At 39.7% G+C, this 25384-nt stretch overlaps 1 protein-coding gene across 1 annotated transcript in view; it reads left to right on the plus strand.

Moving 5' to 3' along the window:
- The window catches only part of ARHGEF9 (Cdc42 guanine nucleotide exchange factor 9), a 183878-nt gene that overhangs the window by 87252 nt on the left and 71242 nt on the right, over window positions 1-25384 (plus strand). Inside the window, exon 3 of the mRNA XM_057718669.1 lies at window positions 23457-23648. Coding sequence (XP_057574652.1) covers window positions 23457-23648 — 192 coding nt within the window. The remainder of the gene's footprint in view (window positions 1-23456; window positions 23649-25384) is intronic.

Below are 25384 nucleotides of genomic sequence, written 5' to 3' on the forward strand. Positions count from 1 at the left end.
AGTTAATTTCTAATTTCATAGCACTTTGGTAGTGAAAGATACTTGATATGATTTAAATTTTCTTAAATTTACCAAGGCTTGATTTGTGACCCAAGATGTGCTCTATCCTGGAAAATATTCCATGAACACTTGAGAAGAAAGTGTATTCTGCTGCTTTCATGTGGAATGTCCTATGAATATCCATTAAATCTATTTGAACTTATGTTTCATTTGAAGTTTATGTTTCCTTATTTATTTTCTGTCCTGATGACCTGTCCATTGATGTAAGTGGGGTGTTAAAGTCCACCAATATTTTCTTACTGTCAATTTCCCCTTTTATGGTTGCTAGCATTTGCCTCATGTACTGAGGTGCTCCTATGTTGCATGCATAAATATCTACAATTGTTGTATCTTCTTCTTAGATTGATCCCTTGATCATTATGTAGTAGATGTAGATCATTTGTTGTCTCTTGTAATTATCTTTATTTTAAAGTCTATCTTGTCTGGTATGAGTATTACTACTCCAGCTTTCTTTTGATTCCCATTTTCATGGAATATCTTTTTCCATCTCCTCACTTTCAGCCTGTATATGTCCCTAGGTCTCAAGTGCGTCTCTTGTAGACAGCATATATACAAGTCTTGTTTTTGTATCCATTCAGTTTGTCTGTGTCTTTTGGTTGGAGCATTTAATCCATTTACATTTAAGGTAATTATAGATATGTATGTCCCTATTACCATTTTCTTAATTGTTTTGGGCTTTTTTTTGTAGGTCTTTTTCTTCTCTTGTGTTGCCTGTCTAGATAAGTTCCTTTAGCATTTGTTGTAAAGCTTATTTGGTGGTGCTGAATTCCCTTAGCTTTTGCTTGTCTGTAAAGCTTTTGATTTTTCCATAAAATATGAATGAGATGCTCACTGGGTAGATTACTCTTGGTTTAGGTTTTTCCCTTTCATCAGTTTAAAAATGTCCTGCCACTCCTTTCCTTCCTGCAGAGTTTCTGCTGAAAAATCTGCTGATAACCTTATGGGGATTCCCTTGTAGGTTGTTTCTTGATTTTCCCATGCTGCTTTTAATATTTTTTCTTTGTATTTTGTTTTTGTTACTTTGATTAATGTGTGTCTTGTCATGTTTCTCCTTGGGTTTATCCTGTAGGGGAGTCTCTGTGCATCCTGAACTTGATTATTTCCTTTTCCATGTTAGGGAAGTTTTCGACTATAATCTCTTCAAATATTTTCTCTGGCTCCTTCCCTTTCTCTTCTTCTTCTGGGGCCCCTTTATTTTGAATATTGTTGTGTTTAATATTGTCCCAAAAATCTTGAGATTGTCCTCATTTCTTTTCATTCTTTTTTCTTTATTCTGCTCCTCGGCAGTGATTTCCACCATTATATCTTCTAGTTCACTTATCCATTCTTCTGCCTCAGTTATTCTGCTATTGATTCCTTCTCGTGTATTTTTTATTTCAGTTATTGTGTTATGCATCACTGATTGTTTGTTCTTTAGTTCTTCTAAGTCCCTGTTAAATGTTTCTTGTATTTTCTCCATCCTATTACTGATATTCTGGATCATCTTTACTATTATTATTCTGAATTCTTTTTCAGGAAAATTACCTATTTACCCTTCATTTATTTCATCTTTTACTTTTTCACCTTGCTCCTTCATGTGCAACATATTTCTGTGTTGTCTCATTTTGCTTAAGCTACTGTGTTTATGGTCTCCTTTCTGCAGGCTGCAAGATTATATTTCCTTTGCTTCTGTTGTCTGCCCTCTGGTGAGTGAAGTTGGTCCAGGGGCTTGTGTAGGCTTCCTGGTGGGAGGGACAGGTGCCTGCACTCTGGTGGGTGGAGCTGAGTCTTTTCCTTCTGAAGGGCAGAGCCACATTAGGTGGTGTGTTTTGGGATGTCTTTGAGCTTAGTATGACTTTAGGCAACCTCTCTGTTAATGAGTGGGGCTGTGTTCATGTCTTGCTCATTGTTTTGCATTATGTGTGCAGTACTGGAGCCTGAAAGCAGCTGTGTGGGTCCAGGTCTTGATCTTGATATGGACACTTACAGTAGCATGCATGTTGATTAATATTCCCTGAGCCCAGGTGGTCCAGTGTCTTGGACTTGGTGCTCCCACCCTGGAGACACAGGCCTAAACCCTGGCTGTGGAACCAAGAGCCTGCAGGCTGCACAGTGTGGCCAGAGAAAAAAAGAAAGAAAAATAAAAAGAAAAGAAAAGAAATGAAATGAAAACAAACAACCCAAGACAAATAGCAAAACAATAGCAAACAAACAGCTGAGCAACATCAACACAACACACACACACACAGAAATAAGGAAAAAAAAACAAGAGAACAAATAATTTAAGAATGAGAAGTCAATAAGGACTAGACTAATAAAACCAAAAATGAAAAATAAAACAAACAGCAAACAAAAAAGTGAAGAAAACAAAATATACACATAAAAACAATCAAAAAATAAAGAAAAATAGAGGAAAAAAACAAGAGAAAAACACAAAACAAAAAAGTAAAAATAGAAAAATAAAAATATATGTTAAAATTTTTTATTATAATTAAAAATAAAAGATAAAAAAATAATAAAAGCAACAATACCAACAACTGAACAATATGAAACAAACAAAAAAAGACTAATAGTAATAAGTTTTTTTCTGGAGCCTCCTCTGTCAGTGTTCTTGCTCCCATAGTGAGCCAGAGCCAATGCCTACCTCCCCTGGAGGCCTTCCAGTATTTCTAGGTAGGTCTCTGGATCTGCTGTGGGCACTGTGGGGCCAGCTCAGACTCTGACTTGGCTCAACTCCTGTGTGTTCTTGCCCCCGAAGTTCACTGATGCAAAAGCTAGACTCATCTCAATTGTGGGAACAGTTGTTGTCTATTCAGGTATTCTACAGATACAGGATTTACCAAGCTGATCTCGGGGATTTAATCCAAAGCTTGTGTGGCTGCATGGAAAGATCTCTATTCCTCTTGCTTAGTTGCACCACCCCTGGGGCTCAGCTTTGGTTTTGACCCCAACTCTACATGTGCATCACTCTCAGGCAGCTGTTCCTTGCCTAGGTGAGAGGAAGTGAAAGCAGTGGCTGCTTGGGGTACACTTACTCCCTCAGGCCAGGGAGGGGCACAGTGGCCACAACTGGGGTGTGTGAGAGCCTCCTGTGGCAGCAGGACCAGCAGGCAGTTTCAAAAGACTGTGGTGGACTTCCTCTGTTGGGAGTCCCTCCCAGTACCCACAGAGGCAGCAGCTGGTGTGTGGGGGTGGCTGTAACCTGATCCCCCATGCACCTTTCAGCAATAGTGCCTCACTTTCCAGGCAGACAACACTTTCTGTAGGGGCATTCCTAGCCATGCATCCCCTCACTCTCATCCCATCTGCTGTATCTGCACAGCCAACAGTGCTCCTTTCCCTGGATCTGTTCTTCCAACCCCAGGCTTTAGCACTCAGCCTCTCCCAGGATTGGTGGACTCTTGTCCCAGGCCAGGGTGCCCAGGGCTGATTCCCAAGGAGGCTTTGGGCTGAGTGGTGCTCAGGCCCCCCTGAGCCTATGCGGGTGAAGAAGACCCTAGCCCAAGGGGCGGATGGGTGGGGCCATTCAGATGGGAGGTACTCCCAGTGCCTACAGAGGCTAAAGGGGAAAAGTGTTGTAATGGTGGCTCTTCCCATTGCATGCCACTCAACAATGATGACTTGCTTCTGTGGTGCCCCAGGCTTTTTCTACAGACTTTCCTGGTTGCAGAGCTCCTTTCTCCTGCCCCTTCAGGCTGCCTTTTCACAGCCAACAGCTCTCCTGTCCCTGGATCTGTGGTCCAGAGCTCACCTTCCAGCACCCAGCCCCACTTTGCAACAGGCAACTCATAACTCAGGCTGGAACGCACAGAGCTGCAGTGCAGAACATGTGTGCACTTCTTACTTTGTCATGCCTTCCATAGATAATCCACTGAGTTCTCCTTTGATATCCAGCTGATTTTTCTTTTCCAGCTGATTTCCCCACCATGAGGGAGTTTTTCTAAGTGGGGGGACCTCCCCTCTCTTTCAGCTTCCCAGCAGGGTTGCTGATCCCTTTGTGATTCCTCTTTTCTTTTTCTCTTCTTTCTTGTCCTACCCAGTTGTGATGGGGATTTTTCTTGTTCTTTTAGGTGTCTGAAGTCTTCCACCAATGTTCAGCAGGTGTTCTATGAGAATTGTTCCATTTTTAGATGTATTCTAGATGTACTTTTGAGGAGAGACAAATTCTGCATCCTCCTATTCTGCCATCTTGACTCCTCCTTAGTTGACCCATTGGTTCTTTAATAGCATGTTATTTAGTGTCCATGTGTTTGGGTTTTTCCAGTGTTCTTCTTGTATTCAATTTGTAGTTTTGCACCCTTGTTTATGGAAAAAATGCTTGATATAATTTCAGTCTTCTTAAATTCATTGAAATTTATTTTGCTCCCTAACATGTCATCTATACTGAAGAATGTTCCTGTGCACTTAAAATGAATGTTTATTCTGTTGCTTTTGGATGGAATGTTTTGTATGTATATCTGTTAAGTCAATATGGTATACTGTGTTCTTTAAGGCCAGTGTTTTCTTATTGATTTTCTGTCTGTCTAGATGATGTAAGTTGGATATTAAAGTCCCCTACTATTATTGTATTACTGTCAATTTATTTTATTTCATTTAATATTTCTTTTAAATATTTAGGTACTCTAATGTTGCATGCATAAATGTTTATAAATGTTAAATCCCTTTATCATTATGTAATACACTTCCTTGTCTTTTGTTACAGTCTTTGTTTTAAAGCCTATTTTGTATAATATGAATATTGCTACCCCAGCTTTCTTTCTTCTTTTTATCTGCATGGAATATCTCTTTCCATTACTTTACTTTTAGTCTACATGTGCCTATAGACCTGCAGTCAGTCTCCTGTAGGCAGCATATACATAGGTCTTGTTTTTTTTTTTTTAATTCATTCAGCTGTCCTATATCTTTTGATATAGAGTGTTTAGTACATTTATATTAAAATAAAATAATTGTTCATAGATATGCACTTATTGCCATCTTGTTGATTTTTTTTTTTTTGGTCTTCTCTATTCATGTCTTCTTCTATTGATTTCTTCCCTTGTAGTTTGATGGATTCCTTTAATATTTTGTTAGGATTGCTTTCTCACTATTTTTTGTGTATCCCTTGTAGGTTTTTGTTTATAGTTGCCATGAGGTTCATATATGTACACATGTATATTGCTGTCCATTAAGCTGACAGTTTCAAGACATTGTAAAAGCACTACATTTTACTCCCTAATTGAAAATTTTATGTTTTTGATGTTATATTTTACATATTTTAATTTTGTGTATCACTTAACAACTTATTGTAGTTATAAGTGATTGTTCTGTTTTTGTCTTTTAGCCTTCATAGCTTTTTTTTTTTGAGGGGTACACCAAGTTCAATCATCTGTTTTTATACACATATCCCCGTATTCCCTCCCTCCCTTGACTCCCCCCCCACCCTCCCTTGAGTCCACCCCATCCTCCCCCTCCCAGTCCTCTAAGGCATCTTCCATCCTCAAGTTGAACTCCCTTTGTTATATAACAACTTCCCACTGGCTATCTATTTTACAGTTGGTAGTATATATATGTCTGTGCAACTCTCTCGCTTCGTCTCATCTTCCCCTTCACCCCTCGCCCGCTCCCAAACTTCGAGTTCTCCCGTCCATTGTCTGCATCTGCGTCCTTGTTCTTGTCACTGAGTTCACCAGTACCATTTTTAGATTCCGTATATGTGAGTTAGCATACAATATTTGTCTTTCTCTTTCTGACTTACTTCACTCTGTATGACAGACTCTAGGTCTATCCACCTCATGACATATAGCTCCATCTCATCCCTTTTTATAGCTGAGTAATATTCCATTGTATATATATATGCCACATCTTCTTTATCCATTCATTTGTTGATGAACATTTCGGTTGCTTCCATGTCCTGGCTGTTATAAATAGTGCTGCAATAAACATTATGGTACATGTTTCTCTTGGGATTATGGTTTTCTTTGGGTATATGCCCAGTAGTGGGATTACTGGATCATATGATGGTTCTATTTGTAGTTTTTTAAGGAACCTCCAAATCGTTTTCCATAGTGGCTGTACCAACTTACATTCCCACCAACAGTGCAGGAGAGTTCCCTTTTCTCCACACCCTCTCCAACATTTGTTGTTTCCAGATTTTGTGATGAAGGCCATTCTGATCGGTGTGAGGTGATACCTCATTGTGGCTTTGAGTTGCATTTCTCTGATGATTAGTGATGTTGAGCATCTTTTCATGTGGTTGTTGGCCATCTGTATGTCTTCTTTGGAGAAATGTCTATTTAGGTCTTCCCCCCATTTGTGGATTGGGTTATTTGCTTTTTAGATGTTAAGCCGCATGAGCTGCTTGTATATTTTGGAGGTTAATCCTTTGTCCGTTGTTTCATAGGCAACTATTTTTTCCATTCTGAGGGTTGCCTTCTAGTCTTGTTTATGGGTTCTTTTGCTGTGCAAAAGCTTTTACGTTTCATGAGGTCCCATTTGTTTATTCTTGATTTTATTTCCATGATTCTAGGAGGTGGGTCAAAAAGGATCTTGCTTTGATGGATGTCATAGAATGTTCTGCCTATGTTTTCCTCTAGGAGTTTTATAGTGTCTGGCCTTACATGTAGGTCTTTAATCCATTTTGAGTTTATTTTTGTGTATGGCGTTAGGAAGTGTTCTCATTTCATTCTTTTACATGTTGCTGTCCAATTTTCCCAGCACCACTTACTGAAGAGGCTGTCTTTTTTCCATTGTATATTCGTGCCTCCTTTGTCAAAGATAAGGTGCCCATATGTGTTTGGGCTTACCTCTGAGTTCTCTACTCTATTCCATTGATCTTCCTTTCTATTTTTGTGCCAGTACCATACTGTCTTGATCACTATGGCCTTGTAGTATAGTTTGAAGTCAGGAAGCCTGATTCCACCAACTCCATTTTTCCTTCTCAAGATTGCTTTGGCTATTCGGGGTCTTTTGCGTTTCCATACAAATCGTAAGATTTCTTGCTCTAGTTCTGTGAAAAATGCCGTTGGTAATTTGATCGGGATTGCATTGAATCTGTAAATTGCTTTGGGTAGTACAGTCATTTGGACGATGTTGATTCTTCCAATCCAGGAACATGGTATGTCCCTCCATCTGTTTGTGTCATCTTTGACTTCTTTTATCAGTGTCTTATACTTTTCTGCATACAGATCTTTAGCCTCCTTAGGCAGGTTTATTCCTAGGTATTTTATTCTTTTGTTTGCAATGGTGAATGGGAGAGGTTCCTTAATTTCTCTTTCTGCTCTTCCGTTGTTGGTGTATAGGAATGCAAGAGATTTCTGTGCATTAATTTTGTATCCTGCTACTTTACTAAACTCATCAATTAGTGCTAGCAGTTTTCTGATAGAGTCTTTAGGGTTTTCTATATATAATATCATGTCATCTGCAAAGAGTGACAATTTTACTTCTTCTTTTCCAATTTGGATTCCTTTGATTTCTTTTTTTTCTCTGATTGCTGTGGCTAAATCTTCCAAAACACTGTTGAATATTAATGGTGAGAGTGGACACCCTTGTCTTGTTCCTGTTCTTAGAGGGAATTCTTTCAGTTTGTTCCCATTTAGAATGATGTTGGCTTTTGGTTTCTCATATATGGCTTTTATTATGTTGAGGTAATTTCCTTCTATGCCCATTTTCTGGAGAGCTTTTATCATAAATGCATGTTGAACTTTGTCAAAAGCTTTTTCTGCATCTATTGAGATGATCATATGGTTTTTATCCTTCAATTTGTTGATATGATGTATCATGTTGATTGATTTGTGTATATTGAAGAATCCTTGCATCCCAGTGATAACCCCCACTTGATCATGGTGTATGATCTTTTTAATGTGCTGTTGGATTCTGTTAGCTAGTATTTTGTTGAGGATTTTTGGATCTATATTCATCAGTGATATTGGTCTGTAGTGTTCTTTTCTTGTGACATCTTTGCCTGGTTTTGGTATCAGGATGATGGTGGCCTCATAGAATGAGTTTGGGAGTGTCCCGCCTTCTGCGATATTTTGGAAGAGTTTGAGAAGGATAGGTGTTAGCTCTTCTCTAAATGTTTGAGAGAATTCACCTGTGAATCCATCTGGTCCTGGGCTTTTGTGTGTCGGGAGATGTTTAATCACTGCCTCAATTTCCATACTTGTGATTGGTCTGTTCATAGTTTCTATTTCTTCGGGGTTCAGTCTTGGAAGATTGTATTTTTCTAAGAAGTTATCCATTTCTTCCAGGTTATCCAATTTATTGGCATATAGTTGCTCGTAGAGTCTCTCATGATCTTTTGTATTTCTGAGGTGTCCATTGTTACTTCTTTTTCATTTCTAATTCTGTTGATTTGCATCTTCTCCCTTTTTTTCTTGATGAGTCTCGCTAATGGTTTATCAATTTTGTTAATCTTCTCAAGGAACCAGCATTTAGATTCAGTAATTTTTGCTATTGCTTCCTTCCTTTCTTTTTCATTTATTTCTGCTCTGATCTTTATGATTTCTTTCCTTCTGCTCACTTTGGGGTTTCTTTGTTCTTCTTTTTCTAATTGTTTTAGGTGTAAGCTTAGCTTGTTTATTCGATCATTTTCTTGTTTCTTAAGGTAGGATTGTATTGCTATAAACTTCCCCCTTAGAACTGCTTTTGCTGCATCCCAGAGGTTTTGGGTTGTTGTGTTTTCATTGTCGTTTGTTTCTAGATATTTTTTGAATTCCTTTTTGATTTCCTTAGTGATTTCTTGGTTGTTTAAGAGTGAATTGTTTAGCCTCCATGTGTTTGTATTTTTTGCAGTTTTTTTCCTGTAATTGATGTCTAGTCTCATGGCGTTGTGGTCTGAGAAAATGCTTGATATGATTTCAATTTTCTTGAATTTGCTGAGGTTTGATTTGTGACCCAAGATGTGATCTATCCTGGAAAATGTTCCATGTGCACTTGAGAAGAAAGTGTAGTCTGTCGTTTTTGGATGGAATGTCCTATAAATATCAATTAAGTCGAGATGGTCTAATGTGTCATTTAAAGCTTGTGTGTCTTTATTTATTTTCTGTTTGGATGATCTGTCCATTGATGTAAATGGGGTGTTCAAGTCTCCCACTATTATTGTGTTACTGTGGATGTCCCCTTTTATAGCTGTTAGCATTTGCCTTATGTATTGAGGTGCTCCTATGTTGGGGGCATAGATATTTACCATTGTGATATGTTCTTCTTGAATGGATCCCTTGATCATTATGTAGTGTCCTTCCTTGTCTCTTGTAATAGTCTTTACTTTAAAGTCTAATTTGTCTGATATGAGTATTGCTCCTCCAGCTTTCTTTTGACTTCCATTTGCATGGAATATCTTTTTCCATCCCTTTCCTTTCAGTCTATATGTATCCCTTGGTCTGAAGTGGGTTTCTTGTAGGCAGCATATAGAAGGGTCTTGTTTTTGCCTCCATTCAGCCAGTCTGTGTCTTTTGCTTGGAGCATTTAATCCATTTACATTTAAGGTGATTATTGACATGTGTGTTCCAATTACCATTTTCTTCATTGTTTTGGGTTTGTATTTGTAGGTGTTTTCCTTTTCTTGTGTGTCCTACTTAGAGAAGTTCCTTTAGCACTTGTTGTAAGGCTGGTTTGGTGGTGCTGAATTCTCTTAACTTTTGCTTGTCTGGAAAGCGTTTGATTTCTCCATCAAATCTGAATGAGATTCTTGCTGAGTAGAGTATTCTTGGCTGTAGGTTTCTCTCTTTCAGCACTTTCAGTATATCCTGCCATTCCCTTCTGGCCTGCAGAGTTTCTGTAGGAAGGTCAGCTGTTATCCTTATGGGTTTTCCCTTATATGTTATTTGTTGCTTTTCTCTTGCTGCCTTTAATATTTTTTATTTGTGTTTAATTTTCATTAGTTTGATTAATATGTGCCTTGGTGTTTTTCTCTTTGGGTTTATTCTGTATGGGACTCTCTGTGCTTCTTGGACTTGGTGAATTATTTCCTTTCCCATGTTGGGGAATTTTTCCACTACAACCTCTTCAAATATTTTCTCAGACCCTTTCTTTTTTTCTTCTTCTTCTGGGTTGCCTATAATTCGAATGTTGGTTCATTTAATGTTTTCACTGAGGTCTCTGAGACTGACTTCTATTCTTTTTATTCTTTTTTCTTTTTCCTGCTCTGTGGCGTTTATTTCCCCCATTCTATCTTCCAACTCACTTATTCGTTTTCTGCCTCCGTTACTCTGCTGGTTATAGTATCTAGAGTATTTTTAGTTTCGGTTATTTTGTTATCCATTGCTGTTTGTTTTTCTGAGTTCTTATGAACTGTTTCTTGTACTTTCTACATTTTGTTATCAAGATTTTGTATCATTTTTACTATCATTACTCTGAATTCTTTTTCCGGCCTTTTTCCTATTTCCTCCTCATTTATTTGGTCTTATAGGTTTTTTTCCTGCTCCTTTGCCTGCATGGTGTTTCTTTGTTTCCTCATGGTTGTCCAATCTTTTGGGGTTGCTTGCCCTGGTGATAGAGGTGTTTATAGAAGACTGTCCAAGCCTCAGACTAATGTCCAAGTGTTGGGTTAAACAAATATTAAGTCTAGGAAACACATACATGTATAAAACACACAATTACTGAATCCATTAGGACATAAGGCTCTGGAAAGACCTGACAGAACCCCAGTATGCTATCAGATATTCAAAGAGAAACCCAACAGAAATTGACAGCTGAAACAGAACAAATCAGAGGCAATAGCAAAAGCAAACAAACAAACAAATAACACCTTACACATACAAACACTAATCCAGGGAGATTTTATAAGCTAGAATCAAATATAGAAAAGAGCTAGAGTACCACCAGACAGAATGGCAATTCTCAGAATGTAATTAGACAATTATACTAAGAACTAAGGTAAAGACAAAAACCTAATATTAAATACCAATGTGGTGGGTCATCTGGAGAATAGAGCAAGGATTCTGAGCAGATCGATAGTGTTGCTTATAAGTATGTTAAGATAAAATAAACTAAAAATGGATGGAAGAAAGGGGAACAGAAGAGCATAGTGTGATTGGAAATATGCAAATAAAAAGAAAGGAATAGAAATGTATAAAAGATAGGGATGAAAGGAAAGTATGAGGGATATATTGTCTGTACTACCAAAAACTTAGCTAGAAATAGCAGTATATAAAAAGGCAAAAAAATAAAAATAGAATCAAAAATAGCATTAAAAAAATTAGGTTATAAAACTTGTAGATCTCTTAGGACTAAGATCATAATTATTAATGAAAAAAAAAAATCCAGAACTGATCCCAGAATGGACCAGTTCAATAGGATTGATACTAATATTTCTGTTTCCTTAGAGTCTCAGCTGTAAGTGTCCTTCTCCTTGCCTTGGTTTTTTTTTTTGCATTATTCTGTGACTAGCAGATCTTCCTTTATTTTTGGTCTGTAAGCGTTGGTGTGTGGGGAGGGAGAGGGTACAATAGCGGCTCCTTCCTCTGGGAGTGAGTGAGCAGGGGCACACTGTTGTTTCAGTGGGGCTTGTAGGTAGGTGCCTGTTGCAGCAGGACGCAGGTGACTCAGGTGTAAACAGAATGTCTCAGAGTTAGGCCTCTCTCGGGTTTTTTTTTTTTTTTTTCTTCTTGGTATCCTCCCTGTTGCTGGAGTTCCAAGGGGTTTTAATCTAGCCCCGCCCCACCCGAGTGCCTGAGGGTGCTTGTTATCCCTGAGTGCCTTAGGTTGCCCACAGGGCGTGTCTCCACTGCCTGTTTCAGAGGCACCAAAAGAGAGAGAGAGAGGCTATGCCCACGGCTCCTCCCTGCCGCCCGTGAGCCTGCAGCATCCATCCGCCATCATGGCCGGGCAGCTCTCAGGGACAGGCACTCCTCACCGCAGATCTCTTCCCTCTTGTCCTCTGGGTCTTTCACCTTACTGGCCACAATTTTCCTCACCCTGAACCAGCTCTCCCACGCTCCTGCTCCTGGACCCTCTGTTCAACTGTGAATCGCCGTCTTGGTCTGGGAACGCTGAGCTGCGGTGTGGACCCTCCATATGTTTCTCACTCCCTCCCGTCTGCCACAGCTCTGCCGCTTCACCCTCTTTGGGCCATCGTAGATGCCTCCCTACCGGTTATGTCGGGATCCTTGAGGTCCTTTCTGGCGTCCAAGGTCGTCTGCTGGTGGTCAGCTGGTTCTCTGTGGGAATTATTGCATCCTTCGGTGCATTCCCAATGCATCTGTGGAGAGGGATGCATTCCACGTCCCTCTACTTCACCACCATCTTTTTCTCCCCCCTTCATAGCTTTTTAAGTGGCTTATCCACTGCCTTTACTATATACTTGTCTTTAACATTGAGATTTTTTTCTTTTTTTTTTAAGCTCTTTATTGGAATATAATTGCTTTACACTCTTCTACCAGTTTTTGAGGGACACCAAAGTGAATCAGCTGTATTTATACATATCTCCCCAAATCCCTTCCCTCCCATGACTCCCGTCCACCGTCCCTATCCTGGCCCTCTAAGTCATCAACCATCATTGAGTTTATCTCCCTATGTTATGGAGCAACTTCCCACAAGCTATCTATTTTTCATTTGGTGGTGTATATATGTCAATACTATTCTTTCACTTCGTCCCAGCTTCCCCTTCCCCCCCCCCACCCTGTGTCCTCAAGTCCGTTCTCTACATCTGCATCTTTATTATTGCCCTGTCACTGGGTTCATCAGTACCATTATTTGAGATTCCATATATATGAGTGAGTATATGATATTTGTTTTTCTTTTTCTGGATTTCTCCACTCTGTATGACAGACTATAGGTCTATCCACCTCATTACAAATAACTCAATTTCATTCTTTTTTATGGCTGAGTAATATTTCATTGTATATATGTGCCACATCTTCTTTATCCATTCATTTGCTGATGGGCATTTAGGTTGCTTCCACATCCTGGCTATTGTAAACAGTGCTACAATGAACATTATGGTACATGTTTGTTTAAGGATTATGATTTTCTCTGGGTATATGCCCAGTAGTGGGATTGATTGGTCATATGGTAATTCCATTTTTATTTTTTTAAGGAACCTTCACACTGTTTTCCATAGTGGCTGTACCACCTTACATTCCCACCAACACTGCAGGAGGGTTCCCTTTTCTCCACACCCTCTCCAACATTTATTGTTTCTATATTTTTTATGGCGGCCATACTGACTGGTGTGAGGTGATATGTCACTTTGGCTTTGACTTGCATTTCTGTAATGATTAGTTACGTTGAGCATCTATTCATGTGTTTGTTGGCCATCTGTATGTCTTTGGAGAAATGTCTATTTAGGTCTTCTACCCGTTTTGGTATTAAGCTGCATGAGCTGCTTGTATATTTTGGAGATTAATCCTTTGTCCATTGCTTTGTTGGGAAATATTTTCTCCCATTCTGATGGTTGTCTTTTTGTCTGGTTTATGGTATGTTTTGCTGTGCAAAAGCTTTTAAGTTTCATTCAGTCCCATTTCTTTATTTTATTTTAGTTTTTAAAGCTCTTTATTAGAATATAATTGCTTTACACTGTTGTGCCAATTTTTGAGGCACACCAAAGTGAATCAGCTCTATTTATACATATATCCCCATATCCCCACCCCTCCATGACTCCCTCACACCCTCCGTATCCTGGCCCTTTAAGTCATCACCTATCATCCAGTTTATCTCCCTATTTTATGCGGGAACTTCCCACGAACTGTCTACATTACATTTGGTAGTATATATGTGTCAATGATACTTTCTTACTTCATCCCAGTTTCCCCTTTGCACCTCCCCCATGTCCGTAAATCCATTCTTTACATCTGCATCTTTATTATTGTCCTGTCACTGGGATCATCACTAGCATTTTTTTTTTTTTAGATTCTATATATATGACCTAGCATACAGTATTTGTTTTCCTCTTTCTGGCATACTTTGCTGTGTATGACAGACTGTAGGCCCATCCACATCACTACAAATAACTCAATTTCATCCTTTTTTATGGCTGAGTAATATTTCATTGTATATATATATATATGCTACATCTTCTTTATCCATTCATCTGTTGATGGGCATTTAGGTTGCTTCCACATCCTCACTATTGTAAACAGTGCTACAATGAACATTTTGGAACATGTTTCTTTTGGAATTATGGTTTTCTTTGGGTATATGCCCAGTAGTGGAATTGATTGGTCATATGGTAGTTCCATTTTTATTTTTTTAAGGAACCTCCACACTGTTTTCCCTAGTGGCTGTATCACCTTACATTCACACCAACACTGCAGGAGGGTTCACTTTTCTCCACACCCTCTCCAGCATTTATGGTTTCTATATTTTTTGATGGTGGCCATTCTGACTGGGGTGAGGTAATACCTCATTGTGGCTTTGACTAGCATTTCTCTGATGATTAGTGATATTGAGCATCTTTTCATGTGTTCATTACCCATCTACATGTCTTCTTTGGAGAAATGTGTATTTAGGTAATGTGCCCATTTGTGGATTGGGTTATTTGCTTCTTTGGTATTAAGCTACATGGGCTGCTTGTAAATTTTGGAGATTAATCCTTTGTCTTTTGCTTCTTTGGCAAATATTTTCTCCCATTCTGAGGGTTGCCTTCTTGTTTTGTTTATGGTTTCTTTCACTGCACAAAAACTTTTAAGTTTCATTAGGTCCCATTTGTTTATTCTTGATTTTATTTCCATTATTCCCAGAGGTGGGTCAAAAAGAATCCTGCTTTGATTTATGTCATAGAATGTTCTGCCTATGTTTTCCTCTAAGAATTTTATTGTGTCTGTCCTTACATTGAGGTCTTTAATCCATTTTTATTTTATTTTTGTGTATGGTGTTCAGAAGTGTTCTAATTTCATTCTTTTACATGTAACTGTCCAATTTTCCCAGCAGCACTCATTGAAGAGGCTGTCTTTTTTCCATTGTATATTCTTGCCTCCTTTATCAAAGATAAGGTGCCCATATGTGCATGGATTTATCTCTGGGCTCTCTATTGTGTTCCATTGATCTGTATTTCTATTTTTGTGCCAGTACTATACTGTCTTGATCACTGTAGCCTTGTAGTATAGTTTGAAGTAAGAGAGTCCGATTCCTCCTGCACCGTCTTTCCTTCTGAAGATTGCTGTGGCTATTCAGGCTCTTTTGCATTTCCATACAAATTGTAAAATTTCTTGTTCTAGTTCTGCAAAAAATGCCATTGGTAATTTGAAAGGGATTGCATTGAATCTGTAAATTGCTTTGGGTAGAATAGTCATTTTCACAATGTTGATTCTTCCAATCCAGGGACATGGTATGTCCCTCCATCTGTTTGTATCATCTTTGATTTCTTGCATCTGTGTCTTATACTTTTTTGTGTACAGGTCTCTTGCCTCCTTAGGCAGTTTGATTCCTAGGTATTTTATTATTTTTGTTGCAATGGTAAATAGGAGTATTTCCTTAATATCTCTTTCTGTGCTCTCGTTGTTGGTGTATAGGAATGCAAGAGATTTCTGTGCATTAATTCTGTATCCTGCTACTGTACTAAATTCATCAATTAGTGCTAGCAGTTTTCTGGTAGAATCTTTAGGCTTTTCTTTTTATAATATCATGTCATCTACAAACAGTGACAGTTTTCCTTTTTCTTTTCCAATTTAGATTCCTTTTATTTCATTTTCTTCTCTGATTGCTGTGACTAAAACTTCCAAACTATGTTGAATAGTATTGGTGAGAGTGGGCACTCTTGTCTTGTTCCTGTCCTTAGAGGGAATGCATTCATTTTTTCACCATTTAGAATGATGTTGGTTGTTGGATTGTCATATATGGCTTTTATCATGTTGACATAACTTCCTTCTATGCCCACTTTCTGGGGAGTTTTTATCATAAATGGATGTTGAATATTTTCAAAAGGTTTTTCTGCATCTGTTGAGATGGTCATATGGTTTTTATCCTTGAATTTGTTAATATGATGTATCACATTGATTGATTTGTGTATATTGAAGAATCCTTGCATTCCAGGGATAAACCATACTTGATCAGGGTGTGTGATCTTTTTAATGTGCTGTTGGATTCTGTTTTCTAGTATTTTGTTGAGGATTTTTGCATCCATATTCATCAGTGATGTTGGCTTGTAATTTTCTTTTTTTGTGTCAACTTTCACTGCTTTTGATATCAGGGTGATGGTGGCCTTGTATAATGAATTTGGGAGTGTTCTTCCTTCTGCTATGTATTGGAAGAGTTTGAGAAGGATAGGTGTTAGCTTTTCTCTAAATGTTTGTTAGAATTCACTTGTGAAGCCATCTGACCCTGGGCTTTTGTTTGTTGGGAGATTTTTCATCACAGTCTCAATTTCAGTGCTTGTGCTTGGTCTGTTCATATTTTCTATTTTTTCCTGGTTCAGTCTTGGAAGATTTTAGTTTTCTAAGAACTTATCCACTTCTTCCAGATTATCCAATTTATTGGCACATAGTTGCTTGTAGTAGTCTCTCATGAGCTTTTGTATTTATGCAGTGTAGGTTGTTACTTCTCCTTTTCCATTTCTGATTCTGTGGATTTGTGTCTTCCCCCTTTTTTTCCTGATAAGTTTGGCTTATGGTTTATCAACTTTGTTTATCTTCTCAAAGAACCAGCTTTTAGTTTTATTGATCTTTGCTATGGTTTTTTTCATTTCTTTTTCATTCATTCCTGATCTGATCTTTATGATTTCTTTCTTTCTGCTCACTTTGGGTTTTTTTTTTTTTTTTGTCATTGTTGTTGTTATTGTTCTTCTTTCTCTATTTGTTTTAGGTGTAAAGTTAGGTTATTTTTTCAAAATGTTTCTTGTGTTTGAGGTAGGATTGTATTGCTATAAACTTCCCTCTTAGAACTGCTTTTGCTGCATCCCATAGGTTTTTGGTCCGTCGTGTTTTCATTGTCATTTCTTTCTAGGTATTTTTTTTAATTTCTTCTTTGATTTCTGCAATGATTTATTGGTTGTTTAATAGCATAATGTTTAGCCTCCATGTGTTTGTATTTTTTACAGTATTTTTCCTGTGATTGACATCTAGTCTCATGACATTCTGGTTGGAGAAGTTGCTTGATATGATTTCAATTTTCTTGAGTTTACAGAGGCTTGATTTGTGCCCCAAGGTATGATCTATCATGGAGAATGTTCCTTGTGCACTTGAGAAGAAAGTGTATTCTGTAGTTTTTGGATACAATATCCTATAAATATCAATTAAGTCGAGATGTTCTAGTGTGTCATTTAAAGCTTGTGTTTCCTTATTTATTTTCTGTTTGGATGATCTGTCCATTGGTGTAAGTGGGTTGTTAAAACGTGCAAGTATTATTCTGTTACTGTTGATTTCCCCCTTTATGGCTATTAGCATTCGCCTTATGTACTGAGGTGGTCCTATGTTGGGTGCATAGATATTTACAATTGTTATATCTTCTTCTGGGAGTGATCCCTTCATCATTATGTAGTGTACTTCCTTGTCTCTTGTAATAATTGTTATTTTAAGGTATAATATGTCTGATATGAGTATTGCTACTCCAGCATTCTTTTGACTTCAATTTGTATGGAGTATCATTTTCCATCCCCTTACTTTCAGTCTGTATGTGTCCCTAGGACTGAAGTGCGTTTCTTGTAGACAGCGTAAACAAGGGTCTTGTTTTTGTATCTATTCAGCCAGTCTGTGTCTTTTGGTTGGAGCATTTAATCCATTTACATTTAAGGTAATTATTGACATGTAAGTGCTTAATAACATTTTCTTAATTGCTTTGGCTGTTTTTTTTAGGTCTTTTCCTTTTCTTGTGTTTACTGCCTAGAGGAGTTCCTTTAGCCATTGTTGTAAGGCTGGGTGGTTTTTTGGTGCTGAATTTTCTTCACTTTTGCTTGTTGGTAGAGCTTTTGATTTCTCTGTCAAATCTGAATGAGATTCTTGCTGGGTACAGTATTCTTGGCTGTAGGTTTTTCTCTTTCAAGACTTTAATGACCTTTTGCCACTCCCTGTGGCCTGCAGAGTTTCTTCAGAGAGATCACCTGTTATCCTTATGGGTTTTCCCTTATATGTCATTTGTTGCTTTACTCTTGCTGCTTTTAATATTTTTCTTTGTGTTTAATTTTCATTAATTTGGTTAATATATGCCTCACTGTGTTTCTCCTTAGGTTTATTCTGTATGGGTCTCTCTGCACTTCTTGGAATTGGTTTACTATTTCTTTTCCCATGTGGGGGAAGTTTTCCACCATAGTCTCCTCAAGTGTTTTCTCAGGCCCTTTTTTTTTTTCCTTCTGGGATGCCTGTGATTCAAATATTGGTATGCTTAATGTTATCCCTGAGGTCTCTGAGACTGTCTTCCTTGTTTTTATTCTTTTCTCTTTTCCCTGCTCTATGGAAGTTATTTCCCCCATTCTATGTTCCAACCCACGTACTCATTCTTCCGCCTCCGTTATTCTGCTGTTTATACCATCTAGAGTATTTTTAATTTCAGTTATTGTGTTGTTCATTACTGTTTGCTCTTTAGTTCTTCTAGATCCTTGTTAAATGCTTCTTCTATTTTCTCTATTTTGTTTTTGAGATTTTGGATCATCTTTACTATCGTTACTCTGAATTCTTTTTCAGGCAGTTTGCCAATTTCTTAATTTATTTGGTACTGTGGATTTTTATCTTGCTCCTTTGCCTGCAAAGTGTTTCTTTGTTTTCTCATTTTGTCTTATTCATAGTATTTTCTGTCTCCTTTCCCTATACTGCCTAGGAGTAATTCCTCTTATATCTGTTCTGTATGGCTTGAGGTGTCAAGCACTGGAGCTTTCTGGCCTTTGGTTAGTTTTGGAGCTTGGTGCTGAGAATGAGAACTCTGGGGGAGCACTTGCTGATTAATATTCTGTGGAGTCAGGAGTTCTCTTGTGATCCAATGTCCTGGGCTCCACGCTGCTGTCTCAGAGGTCTAGGTTTAACCCCTGGCCAGGGCACCAAGACCCTGGAAGCTGCACGGCATGGAGAAAAAGGAGGTAGAAGGAGAGCAAGGAAAGAAAGGAAGAAAAAGAAGAAGAAGAAGAAAGAACAGACAAATCCCCTGACTGGTGGTAAAAGCAACTCTAATCAGTCAAAATCACACTTGTACTTACAAAAAAAGAAGAGGAAAAGAAACCAAACAGAAGAGAAAGAGAGAGAGCAAAAAAAAGAAAAAAAGAAGAGAGTGTTCATACCAATTACAAGCAAATCCATAGACAAATATACACAGGAACGATTTAACTAACAAATACCTAAAACCAGAAACAAGACACCCATATGAAGAAGTCCTCCAGTACTTCTAGGTAGGGCTCTGCACCTGCTGTGGAGAGGACTGTGGAGAGCTCAGACTGAACTTGTATTAGTCCTATGTGTATTTGTCCCCACAGTCTTCAGTTTCTCCCTATTTCTACAGTCTCTATTGTAGAAACACTCGTCTGTTCAGGTGATCCACAGATGCAGGGTCTATCAAGCCTATTGTGAGCATTAAATCTGCTCCTCCTGTGGCTCTTTCTCTTTCTCTCTTCTAGATCCTGCAGTTCTTGGTGATCAGTTTTTGTTTTGATCCCTACTTTGCATGTTGGTTATTCTCAGGAGTCGATTCCCCACCCAGGCAAGAGGGGGTGAAAGAGAATAATTGGAGCCCACCTGCAATTTCAGTTTGGGGGGAAAGGAGGGATATGGCAGTCTAACTTAAATCTGAAAGAGTGCTTATAGCAGCAGAGGTCAGCATGAGCCTGAAGTGTGCTGTGAGTTCTCCCAAGGAAGTTGGCCCTGATCATGGGACCCTTGGTGTTGGTGGGCTTCACCTACTGCCGGGAGTGTGTGGCTAGTGTCTTGCCTTACACATAGGATCCTTGGTGGCTGCAGTTGCACAGGCCACTGGCCTGGCAGCACAGCAGCAGCAGGGCAGAATAGCAGGGTAGCAGGCAGTTTGGCAGACATTTGGTGTGACCCAGCAGCAGGCGTGGGCGCAGGGCAGTGGGTGGGCTTTTTGATCCAGCAGCCACTGGTCAGGGGTGCGGGTCAGGCGGGGGTTTGGGGTGGCAGGCAAGCTTTTTGATGCAGCAGCTGCTGGTCAGGGGTACAGGGCAGGTGGGGGTGTGGCGAGGCAGATGTGCTTTTGATCCAGCAGCCACCAATCGGGGTTGTGGGATAGGCAGGGGCATGGGGCAGCAGGAAGGCTTTTCAATCCAGTAGCCATGGCTCGCTCAGCTTTGCAGGCTGTGAGTTTGAAGAGAGGGAAGTTCCTCCCAAGCACTCCGAAACAAAAGTCCCCTGCCTCTCCGTCTGGCCCAGAATTTTCTCCAAACTCCCTCCTACCTTCTTGGCACAGCTGCCCCCCAGGCTGTTCTCATGCAGCCGTTCCCGGTTCTCTCCCTGGTGTCTGTTCTCTGAAGCCCAAGCCTCAGCATCCAGCCCCTACCACCACCATGGGGGAGCAAATTAGCTTCTCTGGCTGGGGAGTGCTGCCTGACTCCTCAGTGTGGGGATCTCTCTGCTCTGCCCTGTGCACACCTGTTGTTGCTCTCTCTTCTGGGGGCTCCAAGGCTCCCCTTGTTCTTCCCCACCAGTGAGGGCACTCCCCAGTGTGTGGGAGCCTTCTACCCCTCACAGCTCCCTCCCAGAGGGGCTGGTCTCCTCAGGATTCTTTGTCTCTCTTTTTCCCTTCTTTCCTTTGAGCTACCCAATTAAGTGGGAATTCTCTTGCCTTTTTGCTGGTCTGAGGTCTCCTGCCAGCATGCGGAAGGTGTTTTCCAGGAGCCACTCCCCAAGTAGATGTATTTTTGATGTATTTGTGGGGAAGGAAGTGATCTCCATGTCCTACTCCTCCGCCATCTTTTTTGGTTGAGATTTTTTTTCTTTCATACATTTTCTTATTTATAGTTATGGCCTTTTCTTTTCCACTTAAAGAAGACCCTATAACATTTATTAAAGGAATGGTTTAGTGGGAATGAAGTCCTTTAGTTTTTGCTTGTCTGAGAAACTCTATCTGTTCTTCAATTCTGAGTGAAATGATAATGTTACTCGATAGAATATTATAGGTTATAATTTTTTTTTCAGTACTTTAAATATATCCCATCACTTCCTTCTGACTTGTAAAGTTTCTGCTAAGAAATCAGCTGATAATCTTATGGGATTTCTCTTGTGTGTGATTGTATTTCTCTTGGTGTCTTTAAGATGCTCTCTTTACCTTTAACTTTTGACATTTTAAGTATGATGTGTCTTGGTATGAATGTCTTTGGGTTCATCTTATGGGGGACTCTGTGCTTCCTGTACCTGGATGTCAGTTTCCTTCCCCAGGTTAGGGGAGTTTTCAGCAATTATTTCTTCAAATAAATTTTCTGTCCCTTTGCCTCTTTCACCTTCTTTCACCTTGGGTCCCCTATAATGTGAATGTTAATATGCTTGATGTTGAATCAGTGCTCCCTTAAACTCTCCTCACTTCATTTTTTTACATCTTTATTGCAGTATAATTGCTCTACAATGTTGTGTTAGTTATTCATCTTACTGTTCCAAATGGGTAATTTCCAGTATTCTTCCAGGTCACTCATCTGTTCTTCTGTATCACCTAGTCTGCTGTTGATTCCCTCCAGTGAATTTTTAATTCACTCACTGTATTCTTCAGTTCTGATCAGTTCTTTCTTATTCTAAGTCTTTGTTGAAGTTCTAAGTTTCTCTATTCTTCTCCTGAATTCCTCCATTCTTCTTCTGAGTTCAGTGAGCATCCTTATGACTGTTTCTCGAATTTTTTATCAGATAAATTCCTTACTTCAGTTTCATTAGGGTCTTTTCCTGGGGTTTTAGTTTGTTCTTTTCTTTGGTACATATTCCTCTGTCTCCTCATTTTTTTTTTTTTTTGCATTGACAATTTTACTCCAGGTCAATTACACCATATCAATTTTTCATGCTAAAAATTACAAAATTAGTAATATTCTTTTTTTAAGAACTTTAATGGAGATACAGTTAAGATACAATAAACTGCATATATTTAGAGTGTACAATTTGCTATTTTGTCTCCCCATTTTGTTTGACTTTTGGCTTTTGTTTCTATGAATTAGGTGCAACAGCTACCTCTTCCTGATCTTGATAGGTGCCCTTGTGTGGGAGACTTCCCTGTATAGACTGCTTGCTTCTGGCTGCTTTGTCAGGATGGCTGGAGTGGGCATGTGCTGGGTATAGTCCCTGTGAAGCACCATGCCTGAGGCCACCTTGGTGGGGTGTCTGGGGCTAGTGTGAGCCCAGGCTATGAGTAGTCCCTGAGAAATGCTGCATCCAAGGCCACCCTGGTGGAGCAGCTTGACAGGGCCCTAGCCATGGGCAGTCTGTTAGCCTAGGTTGCCTTGGCAGGGAGACAAGCTTGAGCAGGTTCAGTCTGGGTAGAGGAGGGGTACACAAACAGTGGTGCTCACCTGTCCTTCAGACCCTGGAGACAGTTCCAGCAGTTATTTGGAACCCATTTGGCAGAAGCTCTAGGGTTATTAAATGGATTTCTTCACTATACAGTCTAGGTGCTCTTTATTTTATTTTTATTTTTAAATTTTTTATTTTATATTGGAGTATATTTAATTAATGTTGTGTTAGTTACAAGTGTACAGCAAAGTCATTCAGTTATGCATATACATGTTTCTATTCTTTTTCAAATTCTTTTCCTATTTAAGTTATTACAGAATATTGAGGAGAGTTCCCTGTGCTATACGTAAGTCCTTGTTGTTATCTATTTTTTATATAGCATTGTGTACCTGTCAATCCCAAACTCCTTGTCTATCGCTTCCCCCCACCCTTCCCCCTGGTAACCATAAGTTTGTTCTCTAAGTCTATGAGTCTGCTCTTTAAACTGCTGGGCTTTTCTTTTTCTTTTTCTTTTTCCCAAGGTAGGTGAGTCTGCGTGTAGGCCCCTTAGCAATATCCCTCCCTACTGCAAATTGCTACTTCAAAGGTGTGGTTCCCATGTATACCATGTCTCCATCTTTACTGCCATTTCTATCTGGTCCTTTTATGTGCAGCAGCTAGTCAATCAGCCCTCAAGAATTGCTCTCTATATGGGCGTAGACTTGGTGTGTCAATAGGAGAAGGTGAGCTCAGGGTCTTCCCATGTCACCGTCTTGGACCCCTCTCATCCCAAAATGTATAATTTAATCCATATTTTTTGATCCAGCTGTGATACCTAGATATGCTCCAGCATGAATGAGTTCTCCTTGCCATAACTCTTTTCTCCTCTGAAACCTTCCTAGCCAAGAAGTATCTTAGAAAGGATTTAGTCGTACTCTTCTCCATTCTCCATTTTATGGACAGGTCACCATAGGCCTAGAGAGGAATAGACTCATACCTAGGACCAGCAAGTCACCCTAGAGGCTAGGTCTGGCATTCAGTTTAAGAGGGCTCTGGTTGAAGGCTCTCTGAATACCTGAAGAATTTAGTTTATCCTTTTGCTACTTGGCTGAAAACTTCTCCAAGAAGGAAGCTAACCCATTATTCTTCTTCTGCCTGCCTCTACAGCTCTGGGTGAACCAGGAGGATGGGGTGGAGGAAGGGCCCGGTGACGTTCAGAATGGGCACCTGGACCCTAACTCAGACTGCCTCTGTCTGGGCCGGCCACTCCAGAACCGGGACCAGATGCGGGCCAACGTCATCAATGAGATCATGAGCACCGAGCGTCATTACATCAAGCACCTAAAGGACATTTGTGAGGTAAGCCCAGCTATGATGGTGCATGTGGGAGCACTCAGGGTGGGGTAGAGTGCACTTCCATGAAGAAATGACAACCTTCTTGACCTGTACCTGTGACAGTCTCAAGATATTAGAAAAAGCAGCTGGACTGGCCTCCTAGATTCTGTTCAGTGGGTGAAACTGCTGCCTTGGGATTTCTCAGTCTTTCTGTTTGTTTCTCCCCTTTTTGCTATCTACCTGTCTCATTTTCATATTCACATTCCCTCTCCCTCTCTCCCTCCCTCCATCTCTCTCTCCCCCACCCCCGTCCCCTCCCCCAGAATCTGTATCCCTATGCTCTTAGCTTCTGATCCAGTTGTTGCCACCCCATGTAAGGGCCTGACTTCATTACAGCAAAACACATCTCCCTCCAAGCCAGTGGTTTACCAACTTGAATGTGCACCAAAGTCCCTGGGAAAACTTGTTAAACATGTAGATTCCAGCCCTCTTTGACACCCCCTTGCAAAGTTGTGAATTCGCAGCCTGGGATAAAGCATAGGAATCTCTATATTTTGCAAGTATCCCTGGTAATACTGATGCTGCTGGTCCTCTTCCCTCTCTTGAAGAACACTGGTTTTGTGTTTGAACAGAAAAGACCTTAGGGAGAGAAATCTACAGGATGTAAAGGCTGGGAGGACAAGTCTCCACTTGTCTTCCACTATGCCACTCTACCCTCCAGGGACTATGGCTCCACATTGTCTCACTCCATCCCTTCCATCTCTCTGACCTGAGTGAGGATGAGAACCCTTTTTCTCACACTGCCTTGAGCTCAGCAGAGACAAGTTGGAATTTTCAAAGGACGTGTTACTAAACAGAATGGGAAAACCAATGAGAGAAAGAGAAAAAAATGTTTTTGAAGGATTTCTCCCCCGCCCTTCCCTCTCTCTCTCTCTGTCTCCCCCACCACCCTCACACACACACTCATACACACACACACACACACACACACACACACACACACACTATAGCGTTCTGCTTGACCCCGGGAAAAATTCTACTTTGAATATTTTTATCCCCTTTCTTCCAGATAAGGGATCGGGTCCTACTTTCTATCCTCCAGCCCTGCTGAGTAGGGCCAGGACCCACTCTGGAATCAATAGCATAGCTCTAATGTTTTTCAAAGTTCTTGTTTCTTTAGAGCAGTGCTGCCTAATAGGACTTCCTGCAGTGATGAAAATATTCTATATCTGCAGTTTTCATTACAGTAGCCAGTGGCCAGCCATCTGTGGATGCTGAGCACTTGAGATGTGGCTAGTATGACTGAGAAATGGAATTTTAAATTTTATTTCATTTTAATTTAAATAGTCACATGTGACTAATACCAACCACATCGGACAGTGCAGTTCTGAAAAGATCAAGGCCAAGGACTTTGGGCCTTAACTTTCTTCATCTAAACTCATTTTCTCACCTCTTCCAGGAAGGTTAAAGATTATCTCCTCCCCATTCCCCAAGGCAGTAAGGTAGGGTAGAAAGAACAAGGGCTCTAGTGCTGGCTTTTACATCTTAACTTAGTCATTAATTAACCCTGTGACCTTGAAGGTGCCCCTTAACTCCTCTAACCTTTGATTTTATGATTTGTCCAATGGGCTTCATTTTATCAACCTCTTAAGTTTATTGAGGAAATTAAGTAAACCTAATATTGTAAGTATTTGAGAAAATGTAGTTTTTGTTTCCTTCCTTCCCTTTTCGTCTATTCACCAATCCATCAATGTCTCTCT

This window comes from Hippopotamus amphibius, chromosome X, assembly GCF_030028045.1.
Source record: "Hippopotamus amphibius kiboko isolate mHipAmp2 chromosome X, mHipAmp2.hap2, whole genome shotgun sequence".
Taxonomy (NCBI): Eukaryota; Metazoa; Chordata; class Mammalia; order Artiodactyla; family Hippopotamidae; genus Hippopotamus; species Hippopotamus amphibius.